General features: G+C 46.4%; 1 protein-coding gene across 1 annotated transcript; it reads left to right on the top strand.

The window, feature by feature from the left end:
* Window positions 1-206: 206 nt before the first annotated feature.
* LOC146194759 (monocarboxylate transporter 12-like) lies at window positions 207-15,380 on the top strand. Its single transcript, XM_084596114.1, has 4 exons — window positions 207-387; window positions 9,719-9,862; window positions 14,106-14,942; window positions 15,026-15,380. The coding sequence occupies exons 1-4, from the start codon at window positions 216-218 to the stop codon at window positions 15,217-15,219; spliced, it is 1,347 nt and encodes a 448-aa protein (XP_084452240.1). The 5' UTR covers window positions 207-215; the 3' UTR covers window positions 15,220-15,380.
* Window positions 15,381-15,739: the final 359 nt, after the last annotated feature.

The raw sequence follows: 15,739 nt of genomic DNA, 5'->3' as shown, positions 1-15,739 counted from the left end.
ATTAATAAATAAATAAATAAATACGTAAGATCGCAACGAACTTTTTTCCACCACGTAGTCAGTAAAACAGTCCGCCAAAAAACGTAACAGCACTTCTTTTTATATATTGCTCTGCTTGTTCACTTTCCCAATCTTCTATATTCAGCCAATCAGCCGATATGAAACGACTTGACGAACAGCTTGCCGCGGCGTCACCCCCTCGTCAACAAGTAGAAATGGACACTTGCTGGGGCGTGCCCATTGCCGCAGCAGCCTCGGCGTTTCTGCTGGTAATGGCTAGCTCGTGTTATGGATACTTCTACGTGCTCTTCATGGAAACATACGCAGTCAATCACGAGCAAGCGGCCTGGCCATCGAGTGCGTTGGTGATTGCAGGCAGCTGCACAGGTAAGGCATGTTTCCAAAGAAACCAATTCCCACGCTGCAAAAAACAAAACCCCTATTTTCACAGCACAAACTCTGCGCTACTTTTTTCGACATGACTCAGCTAAGGAATAGAAATTTATGTCTTGTTTTGAAGCGAAAGCTTCCCTACCCGTATCAGACCGCAGCTTCGCGTGACTCCAGATAGCCTAATTCTGCGCATGTGCGTGACGTAACAGCCAAAGCCAGCTGCGCAGCCACCTTGCCAACCTCTGCCAGCGTTTCCTAGCAACACCTAAGAGGTGTGCCACTCCTCCTCTCCATCGGGAATCAAACCTCCATCTCTTAGATCCCCAGCCGAGCGCTTCGTCGCATGCCACGCCACGGATCTTTTCTTTCTCTTTTATTGCATGGGAAAACTTCCATTAAAAAAGGAAGAACTCCACTTACTTAAACTTGTCCATGTCTGGTTACCGGGCTGCTTAATACGAGCAAGCCATATCCCTAGCCCGACAATTCACCATAATCAAAATATCAAAATCTGGGAGGCACACACATGCATCTAGGTACGGCAACCAGTTTGGAGGTTCTTCGCGTGCAGCATATACACTCCTCACCAAAGCACCAAAGCACCGAAACACGGATTTGGACGCTCTCGGTGACTCGGCATGCCTATCCATCATACGGCTCTTCCAAAGGCTGAACAATACCATAAACACAAACATATCATAGGGCACGACACAGTTTTTGTCTAGAGGCAAAATCTAATAGTATATGGTGCAATTTCAATGTCCTTTTTAAGAGTTCTTTGTAGTACGTCCCAAAAGAACTTAAAATCAAGTCACACAATAACGCAATGATCAATTATCTCTGGCACGTTGCAGAGACGGCAATTCACCGTCCAGGGCACAAGCATCTCCTTATCATGAAGAAATGTCTTGACAGGCAAAGTCGCTGTGCGTAGTTTGAAAAACAAAAACGTTTTTGCGGCCGCCTAAATGCACCTTTGCTTAACACGTTTTTAGAACAGTGGTGTCCAAAAACCCCAGATAAGGCTGCCGATACAACGGTGTAGGGAACAAACACTCAGTGAGAACCTGGGTCATCTGCTTTCTCGAGAGGCTATACAGGTAATCTATAGAGAAAGGTCATGCGTAGCGGAACGTGCTGCCAGGTGCTCGCATGTATGGTACCCTTCGTACTGGCCGGTAACCAGCACCCAAATGACCCTTCGGCCTTTTTTTTTACACTGCGACTTTGAGCAGTGCGAAAGGAATTTTAGCCTGCCTGCAGATGCGACAAAAGAGAGCCCGAAGAAGCATTCAGGAGTTGACTCGGGTATTGTACTCAGAGCGGGCAAGCCAGAAGCTCCCCTTTAATCCGGCGCCAGGCCTGCAGAATGGCGGCTGGTGTATCTTTCCCTTTCCATGTCGTTTCTCGTAGTGGTAAACACGGGTGGCGCGGGCAATGTACTGTGGAAAGGATTCAGCCAGCAGCGGCAGCGTGGATGGGGCGGCGGTGTGCGGTATACAAGTGGGAAGAAAGCCTCCCGAGCCTCCCATATAGCATATTTCCTATTGGACAGTTGATGTGTGGGGCTGGCCTCTGAAAATGACCGCCCCTATTCTTTGTTTCGTGAATATGTAAAATGAGACGTGATCCAAGAGAGTTGAGTCCAGTCTGAGCTGGGGCTCCATGCGTAGCATGTAACGCGGCAGTTCTGCTTAGGCTCTAACCAATTAGGTCGAAGAGTAAAGTAGCGCAGAGTGTTGTTTTTGTAAATTCATTTCATGCTCCAGTTTTACTCTGTATATATATATATATATATATATATATATATATATATATATATATATATATATATATATATATGTATAGCGAAGTATACGCTTCATTAAAGGAAACATTTTTTATTTGACTCGACGTTTCGATCGGAGACCGATCTTTCTCAAGAAGATCGGTCCCCGATCGAAACGTCGAGTCAAATAAAAAATGTTTCCTTTAATGAAGCGTATACTTCGCTATATACCCTTTTAGCAGTCCAGTACGTTATGTTCTCGCAACCTATATATATATATATATATATATATATATATGTCATGAACCTTCCGAAAAGGAACCAACGACATAAATCCTACTGCCGGGTTTATCTATTCCCCTCCCTCTTGGCTACCTACAATCCAAGGCTTCATAGGGAAGGAGTTTTATTCAACACCGGGCTTGCAATGCCAGTGCATTAAAAAGCTTTTCGAAGGCCTGTAGGCAAGGTACATGCCGATAAAATGACAACTAGCGAGACAGGCTATACATTTATTTTTCCCATATATGAAGCACTGCTAAGTTGTTTCACTTACGTAGGCAGAGTACAATCTATTTCACAGTGCCCCTTTGCGTCTGGCACGCTCTCGCTGCACAGTTATCGTGCAGGAAGCTTTTAATCAAGGACAACCTAGCCAGGCATCAGGGTTCGAAACTGGCTTTTGCTCCCGAGAGGGCTCAGTGAGGTTTGTGAAGCCTATTCCAAGCGCACACCACGGGGAAAGCCGGGCTCCGGGCAGGAATGCATTTGACCCGATTTTACCAGTAGGTGTACGGCTGTGACCACCGGTAGGGCACCGGGGGAACGTACTGCCAAGGCAGGACGGGCGCCCAAACCGCTAGGACACGATTGCGGTTTTCAGCCGCACGAGGCGAACGTATGGTTACTGATTATCCGATAGGGGTAGGATACACTCACCCATCGGAGCAAACTGATTGGTCGATGACCTCTTTCCCAAGCATTTCGCCCCATAAGAGCCAAGAGCCACGCTGGGGGAAATCGTACCGTTGAAAACACCGTGGCAACCCGATGGTACCGGCGATTGAACCTAGTACCTCTCAAATGCGAGGCGGGTGCTTCCGGGCGGCAGAGTACTAAAATTTCCGTGACGTAGTGCTGTGGAGGACGCGCTTTCGGTACGCCTCTAACAATCTTACGAATGTGATCAGCCTAAGCTTTACAGATGCGCCTTTTTCGTCTTGATCCCTTCTGAGCGAACAAAAGGTGACAGCAGACAGTTGTTGTGATGTCACAGTCTTTGGTTGACAAGCTTTCTTCTGTGCGTGCTGCACACCTTCCCACCTTCAATATAACAATGAAAAACCTATTTTATAGCAGTGGTGGTTACAACTGCTATATAGTTAGAGCGATAATATCTGCCCCATGCAGCTATTTGCTGTCCCCTGTTAGCTGTTTAGTTGACGCTCCGAACAGTTAAGTTGGACTCACCCCTGCGAACTGCGGGGAGGATCTCTGGGAGTTTATGATATTGGTGAACGCCTAGAACCCCTACTTCGGTGTCGTGCTTGTGAAGCCGGTGCTAAAAACAATCGGCTGCTTGGCAACAGCAGACATTTTAGGTAGGACTCGACTGTCGGGAACGTGCAGGGCACCTCTAAAAGCCTAAACGACATATCGCCCTACACAACGCAGTCGGCAGCATCTGTGGACCTTCCTAGAGTGCAATTTTAGCCCTTTTCTGAACGAGTTGTATCGACAGCATTGCGTAGCCTCGTGCTCCGTGAATTTTCTTTTTCTGGCCAAAAATTTCAGTGTGCTTTTTTGATGGAATGAATGTCTATATCAACATTTGTTTTGATAAATTATACATTGGCAACAATTTTGCAAAATATTTTTGTGTACCATATATGATACACAATACAAATAAAATGGCATATATGATACACCATGCAGTAGTAATTTTCTGAAAATATAAAATTGCCCATAAGCAGCTCTAAATAACCGAGAATTAAATTATGGATTGCTCAATGACAATCTAACAGCAGAAACATTTTTAGAGATACATACAGACCGGATATAAAGAAATCATGACTTTAACACTTGGCGCCCATCTCGAAGTGTGGTATTTCATGCAACACTTTCTCAATGCAAGCCCTTCGCGATTTTGCTTCCTCATAGCAACCAGAGAATGTCGTCTTTTTTCTTGGCAGTCAGTGCACTGCATAGTGGTATCTAGTACACTTTCGCTGTGGCCACCAAAGAATGTCAAAAGAGCGCAGAGCACAACTTTCGTGTCTGTGATATAAAGTAATATTCCTACATTGATTAGCATCAGTAACAAAAAAGGAAGAGGGAGTGATCTGAACGCGCAAATGTATGTAAAATCATTCAAGTGCACTGAGTTTATTACCAGCTAATGAAATTATAAACGCCATAACGAGACAAGAACTCCCTCTAAAGCTGGAACCGTATGGCGCGATTTAAGGCGCGACTGATGCGCGGATGGTGGGACCCGCGCGTCAGTCTGACGCGTGCCCAGCACGATATCGCTCCACCGGGTTGTTCTACACGAAGTAAAAACAAAAAACGCTTCGCGCAGCGCGTCCATAGAGAAAGAGATTGGTAAAGAGGGGACACTCGGCGAAAACTGGCCCCAGGATATGAAGCGCCACTTGTTGCGCTGCCGCCGATTGATGGATCGCGGCACCAGCGCGACGGATCTGGCTGCAGCGGTAGCCCGCCAGAGCAGACAACAAAGTTGTCGAAGGGGCTAGTTATCTGCGCGTGCCTCGCCTGTGCGGCAGAGACCGCATATTTTTATCTCTTGTGTGCTGCTACGCGCAACGACTGCGGTTTCGAACGACGTCAAGGTGAGCAACGTTTTTTGCTGAACTACGCTGCATTTGAAGCAGTTTACCATGACCACGCCGGCCGGTGCCAATTAATTTCGCAGCTCGTGAACAGGCGCGCCGTCTGTTCAGGCGCAATTCGTGACGCTCCGGCAGTTTCCAACCGCGGCGAGGTTTAATATGTTGTGTTCCTGCGAAACTGAGCTGCATTTCGAACACTTTATCTCAGCACGCTGGACAAAGTGGCATGTGAAGGCACCAAGGCACGCCGTTGCGCCAACATGGCGTATTAGCCGGGCGGTGCGGCCAGGCCTGACGTGGTTCGCCAGGGCGGACGCCATTTGCCGAAGGGCGTTTTGCTTAGGGTTGCGTTTAACAGGGCAACCGTAAGGTGAGAAATATTCATCCTTGTCAAACTGAGCGGCATTTCAGGCACTTTAGCTCAGCACGGTGGTCTGCGCTTCACAAAGTCGCGTATAAAGGTCAAGCCAACATGACGTACTTGCCGGCCGCCCCAAGTAGCACACATTGTGTGGCCCACCTGGGGCCCGTACGGGCAAGTTGGGCTTAGGCAACCACGATGACACCCATGAGGGCTCCCTTTAGGGATCAAGCGGGGAAGCCCAAATTGGGCTTGCCCCTGCTTTTGTCATCTGAGCATCAAATAGGCGTGGAAAGGGCTGAGTACATATTCCCACATCTGGCCCTTAACGGTCCCGCTTGGGGAATTTTAGGGCCGATTGAAAGAAAATTTGGGCTTTGTGTAGAAAAGCCTGGGCTAATCTAATTGGGGCTGCCCACTCAAAAGCGCAACAGGTCTCGCATGGGCCGCGGTGGGGCTAAATGGCTAAAGAACCCTTGAGGGGTTCTCGAGGGAAGATCAAACGGAATGTAGGCTTCATGCAGAAAATTCCTGGGCTGCCCCAAATTGGGCTGCCCACCAAAAACATAGACAATTTCCGCATGGCCTGTAGTGGGGCAGGAAAGTGCTCCTTCCCCCTTCTGCCCGCATCGGTCTCCTTTTGGGCACTTCAGGGCACATCCGATGCAAATGTGGGCCTAAAGCGAATAGTAGAAAGGCTAGCCTAAATGAGACTGCCCACTCAAAAACTGAATAGGTCCCGAATGGTTTGCATCCGGGCTGAAAAGCGGTCATGCCTCCATGCTGCCCAAATTTGTATTTCTTGGGTTGATTTCGTACATATTCGTACTCCATGCGGTAAAAATAAGAGAAGAGAAGCTGCCCATGAAAAGCCGCATTGGGCCCCAAATTGGGCGTATGCGGGCTTACCGCTCTGAAACGCCCTCACCCTATCTTTCCGGCACCATTTTATTCATGTAATTCATCTCATACCGGCCGCTAATTGCATCTTCTGGATTTTTTACATAACTATTTTATGCATATTCATGCCATGAATAAATACTATCTAGCTCACTCTAAAATCTACGGTAATTATGCAGTAGTGGCAGAAAATATGCAGCAGTAACTGTTCCGCTTTACCAGTATGTTCTGACCTACCTCAAAATGTTTCCGGCGCCATTATTATTCTACACACACCACTAAAATAAATATTCAGATCAAGATTTGAGGCGTTATGTGGGCCAGCCCACACTATTGTAGTGTTGGGAATAATTTTTTTTTGTTACTTAGTGTCAAATGCAAGGTAATGAAATAGTGCTCAATGTTTCACACTTGAAGATCGCTGTAGTTTGGGCAGCCCCGAAAATGCCAGATTCAACCCAAGATGTCACCACTTGGGCCAGTCCGAAACGAACTGGCCTCAGCAAAGCCCGCGCCGGTACAATGCAGGTATTGGAAGGATTAATCGACTTAAAAATTAAAACCGTGATCAATGGGGCGGCACTGCCTTCATAAATGTAGGACCCTTTAATGATTCCGGTATGCTGCCCGCATTCGGCTATCTGGGCTGAATGCGGGCAGTCCTATTTGGGCTGCCCACACGGGGACAGATTGAGGCCAATTGCGGCAAAATTGGGCAGCCTACGCGGGGCCTCTCTGGGTACGTATTGCAAATCCCGCATGGGGCCCGTATGGGCTGCCCCCAAGGGCCCAACACAGGCTCCCACGTCATAGCCCACTTTGTGCTACCTGGGGCGGTGACAGTGACATGGCGTGAGGCCAGCCTGACGTGGTTTTGCGAACGGCTAGTTTTGCGTGGTGTCGCGTTGTATTTAACGGCCCAAAGTTCGTCAGAAATGCTTTATTATGCAGCAAGCTTCATTGCTTCAGCTGTTCAGTGCTTTTGAGGAACATTGTTAGTTTAGTGGCTGCTGTGAAAAATAATTTTCAGATAGGTTCGGTTAGCCTGCGTTTCCTGACTTGTACGTTGCAAGAGTAGCTTTTGTACCAGTTTTACGAATGACAGCTTTCCTGTTCTGGACCATAACTACTGCTCTCCAAGCTTCAGTATGCACCCATATGCACAGATGTGCGCGCAGTGCAGTGGCATTACATTTCATTGCAACCTTCTGCATCATGTTCATTCCTTTTTCAACAGCGCTGCATGAACCCACGGAACAGAAGTCGATGAACGGCAGATGCGACGAGTGAACGGTGTGGCCTTCCCCCAAGCGTCAGGGCTGCTCTCTGCCCTGACCAATACAAGTTACCCTTTCTAAGGTAGCCGTGACTGTGACTTTGTAGTCTATGCATAATGCCTGTTTTGTTACATATCATTTGCCAATTATTCGGCAATCAACATCATGCTCTTTTTCGTCTCTACTTAAGCGTTGTTTCTCGTCTTCTGTATTCTTATCTTCCTCTTCTGTGCACATCACCAAATGTGTGCCTGGTTTTGTCAGTGCCTCCGTCTACATCTGTTGCATCTCTTATGTGTTTTTTGTGTGGCAAAATAAATGTTCATTTCACAAAGCACTTGGTATTTCTTCTGCAATACTGTTTTGCAAAGGCTGTGGCGCAGCTGCGTTGATGGCCAGTTTAGAGCACTGCGAATCTATTTTTCATGTTGTTATGCATGCTGAAAATAAATACAAACACTAGCAGAGCATGTAAAACTAAAATAATGCGCGAAAAGAGCAGGGTGGAGCGCATGCTAGCATTGAAATCGCGTGCTTTTCACCAAGACCAGAAGTGGTTGCCGCCGGCCGCTTGGTGCGCTACAGTCAAATGTGCCGCTGGGCCCTATGGGAGTGTCCGCTCTTTACCAATCTCTTTGTCTATGGCGCCTCCACTGACGTCACGGCCGGCGTCCACCGATCAGCGTGCAGGCACGTGTTATTTTGGCTTGTTTTTTGTTTGCCAACAGATGGGGCTGTGTTCCTCGCGCATCTTGGCGGAACCTTTCTGGCAGAACTTTGTTGTTTCCTCAGCAAAGCTGGTGCGCGCGTCCAACGAGACACGTGCATTCACGCATCGTGTTAGTTCGCGCATAGTGTTCGGCCAAAATGGACAAGACAACCTTTAACGAGGCCCTAATCACCGAAGTGGAAAAGCATCGAGTCTTGTAGGACGTATGCGAACGAAGCTACTAAGAACAACATAACCCTAAAAACGCAGCAATAGAGCGCCGCTCCCCTTTTCTCGTGCGGGTGCTAGCGTCGGCGGCAACGCGGCCGTTCGACGCTCGTCGAGTTTTTCGCAGGCGAAAAATGCTCCATGCGGTTCCGGCTTAATTGTATTGTGCATCATAGTCCATACATGAGTAGTTACCGTTATCATTCTGTATTCTGAAAGAGTATTGCGCAAATGATGTTGTAAAAAGACAAAATATATCTCAGTGACGTCATATCAATTTGTTCAAAGTGCTGCTTCCATTCAGAATAAAAAAAATGTACCCTCTACCTTTCGAATTTCAGCAACAACAAAAACATTTCTACCTGCCTGCACGTTTGCAATTAAACAAATCACTCAATAATTCTGAATATTAAGTTACTGCACAAATAGATTGTAGAGCTCACTCACTGTGGTACTAAAGACATTTTTTTTTTTGCTGTGAACAATTATGGCTAAAAGGAAAATTTACTGCATCATATACAGTGCACTATGCGGCAAGGGCTATGCTTCCTTTGTATCGCATAAATGGCCCTGATATGTAGCTGCGCTGTCTTCCTAATAAACAAGATCCTGCCTTCCAGGACAACAGCCGCAGTTACCATTTGCAGATTATGTGTACAGTAGACAACGTATTATCAACAGCAATTCCTGTGCACGGAAACTGATTGAATGAAGGAATGTGGGGTCTAAAATGTTGTACCCGCATTTTTGCCAAAACTTAAATTGTGTTTTTATGACAATCACCCGCTGAAACGTTGATATATCTCTGCTCCAATGATATAGGCTTCAAATATTCAATATTTTCTTGTATCACTGTCGCACTCATGCGGCCGTTCACGCTCCGCAAGAAAAGCTGCAATAATCGATAGTGGCGAATATACACATGGCTGGAGTAAAGCGTGTTCAGTGCTTAAATAATAATGCGTTGGGTGTAGGTTAAGGTCCTGAACCTTTCTATCATCCTCCTCATTAAAATCAGCCTAGGTGCTGCGCAGCGTAGAGACCTCTCTCATGTTGCGTCAACCCTGTAATCTAATTCTGCTATCCTCCGCTATACGGTGACCTTCCCGTGACGTTAACCTGTATCAGTCATCTTTCCATTGCATTACATGCCCTGTCCATGGCTCTTTCTTGTCTATGCGCCGTCAGCTAACAGAAAAAAAAGCGTTTACATTTTCCACTGCGTTGCAGGACTTGTCGTCAGTCAGATCCAGTACAAGGTGTCCGTGTACCACATCACTCTGGCAGGAGGCTTCCTGGCTTCTATTGGACTCGTAGCCTCTGCCTTTGCGCCGAGCATCATCTGGATGACAGTCACGTTTGGCGTACTCCACGGTAAGGGCAGCAATGTACGGTTAAAGTCACCTTCGCTGCCAAGTCAGGCTACAACTGCTTTTAATTAGATAGCGTACAGCAAAATAGTTTGCGTTCAATGTCATTGTTTATGGCTGGTACTGACCTACATATTCATGTTTAAGATAAACTAAGACATTGCTTTAGCACCTAAATCACAAAAGCTGACCCTATGAAACCATCCTCCTCATCTCATCATCATCATCATCAGCCTGATTATACCCACTGCAGGGCGAAGGCCTCTCCCATATTTCTCCATTGAACCCGGTTCTGTGCTAGCTGCATCCACCTGACCCCTGCGAACTTCTTAATTTCATCCGCCCCCCTAACTTTCTGCCGCCCCCTGCTACGCTTTCCTTCCCTTGGAATCCAGTTTGTTATCCTCTCTTCGCACTACATGTCCTGCCCATGCCCATTTCTTCTTCTTAATTTGCACTAGTATGTCGGTAACTTGGGTTATTTCTCTGACCCACTCTGCCCGTTTCCTATCTCTTAATGTTACCCCTACCATTTTTCGTTCCATAGCCCTCTGGGTTGTCCTCAACTTAAGTAGTACTCTCTTGGTTAGCCTTCACGTTGTTGCCCCATAGGTGAGTACAGGCAAGATGCATCTGTTGTATACTTTCCTCTTGAGCGATAATGGTTAGCTGCTAGTCATAATCTGCGAGTGCTTGCCAAATGTGCTCCACCCCAATCTTATTCTTCTTGTTATTTCCTTTTCATGGTCCGGATCTGCGGTTACTACCTGTCCTAAGTAGACATATTCGCCTACTACTACCAGTAGTTCGCTACCTAATGTAAACTGCTGTTCCTTCCCAAGGCTGTTGAACATTACCTTAGTGTTCTGCATATTGATTTTCAAGCCTACCTTTCTACTTTTCCTGTCTAGGTCATTAATTATTATTTGCAGTTCATCCCCCGAGTTGCTTAGCAAGGCAATGTCATCAGCAAATTGCAAATTACTGAGGTATTCTCCATCTACCCTTATCCCTAACTGCTCCCATTCCAAGTCTCTGAATACTTCCTCTAAACAAGCTGTGAATAGTACTGGGGAGATTGTGTCTCCTTGCCTAACACCTTTCTTTATGGGAATTTTGTTACTTTCTTTCTGCAGAACTATGGTTGCTGTGCAGCCACTATATATATATATCTTCCAGCACTTTCACGTACGGCTCGTCTACCCCCTGATTTCGCAATGCCTGCATCACCGCCGAGGTTTCAACTGAGTCAAATGCTTTTTCATAATCAATGAATGCTATGTATAAGGGCTGGTTAAGTTCCGAGCGTTTTTCTATCACCTGATTGATGGTATGGATATGATCGATAGTAGAGGACCGTTTCCGAACCCCTGCTTGATCCTTTGCTTGATTTCAGTCGAAGGTTGTCCTGATTCTATTAGCGATTACCTTAGTAAATACCTTATACGCAACATACAGTAAGCTGATTGGTCTGTAATTTTTAAGATCCTTAGAGTCTCCTCTCTTGTGAATGAGGATAATGTTTGCATTCTTCCATGGTTCTGGTACCGTCGATGACACCAGGCACTGCGTATACAGGGTGGCCATAGCACCATATCCCCCCCCGTCCTTCAGCAAATCTGTAGTTATCTGATTCTCCCCAGCTGATTTCCCCCTTTTCATTGTTTCTAGTGCTTTCTTGACCGCGTCCTTCGTCACTGGTGGAACGTCTGGCTGTTTTTCCCTACCGCCAATCTCATTACGGTCCTGACTACTTTGGGTACTGTAGAGATCTGTATAGAACTCCTCGGCTAATTTGACTATCTTGTCCATATTAATGATGACGTTGTCCGCCTTGTCCCTTATCGCATACATCTGGTTTTTGCCTATGCCCAATTTCTTCTTTACCGCTTTAAGGCTTCCCCCGTTCTTTACAGCATGCTCAATTTTCTCCATGTTATACTTCCTTATATCGGCCACCTTGCGCTTATTGATTAGCTTTGATATCTCGGCCAATTCGATCTGGTCTGTTCGATTAGAAGCTTTCATACACTGGCGTTTCTTAATCATATCTTTCCTCTCCTTGGATAGCTTATCGGTATCCTCTCTAACTATCCTACCGCCTACTTCTGCAGCGCACTCAGTAATGATATCTCTGAAATTATTGTTCATTGCTTCTAGGGTAATGTCGCCATCCTCGGTTAGAGCTGAATATTAATTCTGTAGCGAGATCCTGAACTCTTCTGCCCTCCCTCTCACCGCTAATTCGTTGATGGGTTTCTTTCTTACTAATCTGTTGCGTTCGTTCTTCAGATTTAGGCTAATTCGGGACCTCACCATCCTGTGGTCACTGCATCGCACTTTCCCGATTACCTCTACATCTTGCATAATGGCGGGGGTAGAACACATTATGAAGTCGATTTCATTTTTAGTCTCTCCGTTAGGACTTTTATGTCGATTTCCGGTTCTTCCGTTTGCTGAAGAAGGTATTCATGATTCGTAAGTTATAGCGTTCTGCAAACTCAACTAGTAACTCCCCCTGCTATTCCTAGAACCAATGCCATAGTCACCTACTGCCTTGTCTCCTGCCTGCTTTTTCCCTACCTTGGCATTGAAGTCGCCCATTAGTACAGTATACTGCGTCTTTACTTTTCGCATTGCCGATTCTACATCTTCATAGAAGCTTTCAACTGCCTGGTCATCATAACTACATGTAGGTGCATAGGCCTGTACAACCTTCAGTTTATAGCGCTTATTAAGCCTAATTACGATGCCTGCAACCCTCTCAATAATACTATAGAATTCATCTATATTACCCGCTATATACTTATTGACAAGGAAACCTACTCCTAGTTGTCGCCTCTCTGGTAAACCTCGATAACACAGTACATGCCAACCTTCCGTACAGTATATGCCTCATTCAGCCTCCTAACCTCACTAAGCCCTATGACACCCCATTTCATGCCCTCTAGTTCCTCTAACAGCACTGCTAAACTAGCTAGGGTTCTAGCATTAAACGTTGCCAGGGTCAGTTTAAAATGGCGGCCTGTCCAGCGGAGCCTGGCTTTCTTAGCACCTCCTGCTTCGTCGCAGGTCTAACCGCCACCGTGGTCAGTTGTTCCGCAGCCGCTGGTGACTGAGGGCCGGGGTTTTAATGGAGCTTATCATAGGAGGTTGCGGCCAATTACTGCGCCAGGGTGGCCAACTCCTGTTCTGGTGAGGGAGTGCGTTGCCGGAGGTGTTCACCGGCATCAGGTCGCACCCCAAACCTGTGTATGCAATTCCTTCGACACGCGGATTTTTTTTTTTGTTTTTTTTTCATCCGGTGGAGAATTGCGCGGCACCGGGATTTGAACCCCGGTCCTCTTGCATGCGAGGCGGATGTTCTACCTCTACGCCATCGCTGCACCTTCCTCCTCATCTCGGTTTACTCAAATTTCTCATAGCATATTTATTGTCCTGCGCACGTTAAAGATCCCCAGGTGGTCGAAATTATTCCGCAGCATTCCTCTACGGCTCTCCTTTCTCGCTTTTTACTTTCGCTCCCACCTTCCTCCCTACCCTCACGGCGCGGTTCAGTGTCCACAGAGCAAGTATGGCAAATACTGCACCTTTCCCCTTCCTATGAATATTAATATTATTATTTTTTCGTTAGACAGACGCTTTGCTCCATCTAGCGAGATTGGCGCAAAACGCCACAGCCCAACATATCGTGGGGCATGGCGCAATAGATGAGCCTGGATCCTCACATTAGCCGTAATTTGTAGCGAGAAATGGTTGTCAGAAATGGCAAAGTGATAAACAAAAGACCATGCCGCTATGTAATCGGCAACAGTAAGAGAAATGGTAGCCCATTACGGCACCCACGCAGAATTAGGTTCATCCCTGCAATAAAGCAAGGAAGGTTTTCAAATTTTCAGCTCTTAAGCAGTCTTAACAGCAATCCAGTAAATATTCGGCCTCTTCGCATCTTTTGCTTCTTGCTTCGCTAACCGTTACTTTGGTTACTGTCCCCTGCTCAGTGGCAGCGTTGAATGATTTCCTCGGCTGCATCAAATACGCCATTACAAGGCGGCGCTGAAAGACAAACACACATTAATTTGGACTGCTACGGATACAGCTGCATATACTATGGTGAGGCAGGCCAAAAGTAAATAAAAATATGTGCCTCTGCCCGTGCCACTGCGTATAACGGGCTTAGTTGTAAAACCAAAAATCTTAGTCTTACGAAATGCCTGCCATACTCAGTTCTTCCTATTATATTTCAGGAGCAGGAATAGGAACCGCCCTTCTTGGACTTTCCTTGTACATCCTTACTTACTTCGACAAGTACAGCCGCACAGCGTTCGCCTTCATGTGGACATTGAGGGCGACGGTGGGAATGGCTGGAATGCCTTTTCTATCGCACTTGACAGCCACCTACGTGCTTGAAGGATGCCTGCTCATAACAGGTGGTCTGATGTTGCACGTGTTGCCATTCGTAATGCTTATCAAGTCACCTCAGCCTCTCTACCTGCCATTCAAAATTTTTCAAAACACCAGAAGTGGACCTTCCTTCAATTCGTTCCAGCAATTGGCGCATTCGGTCAAGCCTTCGCCTTCCCTGTACTCAGAGAAGATAGCAAAGAACGCAGTGGTCGATGCGCTTGCTAGTTTTAAAAACATTTGTTTCTACCCTCTAGTATTCTATAGCATTGCATCGGACTACATATTTGTCACTTTTACGGCCACTGTGGTTGCCTACGCTAGAGACAAGGGATGCAAGCTGGACATCGCCAAGGAGATCGTGATATACAATGCCGTTGGTCTGTTGGTTGGTCGAGCCGTCGTGCCTTTTGCTTGCGATAAGATTCGTCATAGTCGCTGTCCGATGGTTGTTGCGAGCTTTTTGGCTGCTTCTGCCTGTCTTCTGTCCATGACACATGTACCGACTTTCATCGGCCTCGCCACTCTAGCATCCCTGATGGGGATGGCACAAGGCTACATCCTGTGCATCAAGTCCGTGATCATCTCCGACTACATGGGTGCGAACGGTCTCAGTTTCTGCGCCGGGCTAGGAGGTCTGCTATCGGTTCCGTTGTGGTTGTCCGGACCACGTATAATTGGTGAGTATTTCAAGAGGGGCCCTACGCAGCTAAAACATTGTTTGACTGAAGTACTAACTTGGAGTTCTTTTGTTTCTCTGCAGGCTTTTTCCGTGACGCAAAGGGATCGTATGACCAACTGTATTTAATGCTGGCGGCGCTAAGCGTCCTTACTGGCGTGCAGCTGGCATTTATTGCGTGGTGGGACAAACGAAAACGAACTAAGGTTAGAGAACAACCACATGACTTCCCTTATACTTCAGAAATGGAGCCCATGAAGACATCTATTAATGCTTGATCATCAAATAAATACTATATAAGTTTATACGCCTTCTAAAAACAAAAACAAGGAATAAGCAGCATCTGTGCGTTATGCACACTGTTGCCTCCGCGAAGGTAGCCAACCCTACGTATACTAAGAAACAAAGACGTTGTCAGCATGCGCAATAAAACATGATATGGCCAAAAACTTATTCTCTGTCACAATGAAGCCACGTAACTATATTTAGTGCTCCAAATATAACACAGAGGTGATAGAAGATTTAACAAAAAAAAAACGAACCAAACACTGTCTTCAGCCCGTGATATCCAGGAAGGCATGCCCTTACCATGTCTTGCGGTAGCCCACAAGATTGTTGATTTGTCTTATACAGCCCTTTTCGTGTGCCTAATCAGCAAAAGTATAAGGCAGAGAATTCTCATGTGTGCCAAAACATGCTGTGCAAATGAAGCCTACATTCTGGTAAGAAGAACGGCTGATTGGGCGAGTTGGTGAACCATGATGGACAGTAAAATACGTGCGCAAAAAGACGAGACAA

The sequence above is a fragment of the Amblyomma maculatum genome, chromosome 3 (genome assembly GCF_055883805.1).
Source record: "Amblyomma maculatum isolate TAMU_Amacu chromosome 3, ASM5588380v1, whole genome shotgun sequence".
Classification (NCBI taxonomy): Eukaryota; Metazoa; Arthropoda; class Arachnida; order Ixodida; family Ixodidae; genus Amblyomma; species Amblyomma maculatum.
This window is presented reverse-complemented; position numbering and strand designations above follow the sequence as displayed.

Excerpts from the sequence above, each read along its gene's own strand:
- LOC146194759 (XM_084596114.1), top strand. The coding sequence starts at position 216 with ATGGACACTTGCTGGGGCGTGCCCATTGCCGCAGCAGCCTCGGCGTTT. Across the intron at positions 388-9,718 it reads GATTGCAGGCAGCTGCACAG|GACTTGTCGTCAGTCAGATC; the intron begins GTAAGGCATGTT and ends ACTGCGTTGCAG. Across the intron at positions 14,943-15,025 it reads GTCCGGACCACGTATAATTG|GCTTTTTCCGTGACGCAAAG; the intron begins GTGAGTATTTCA and ends GTTTCTCTGCAG.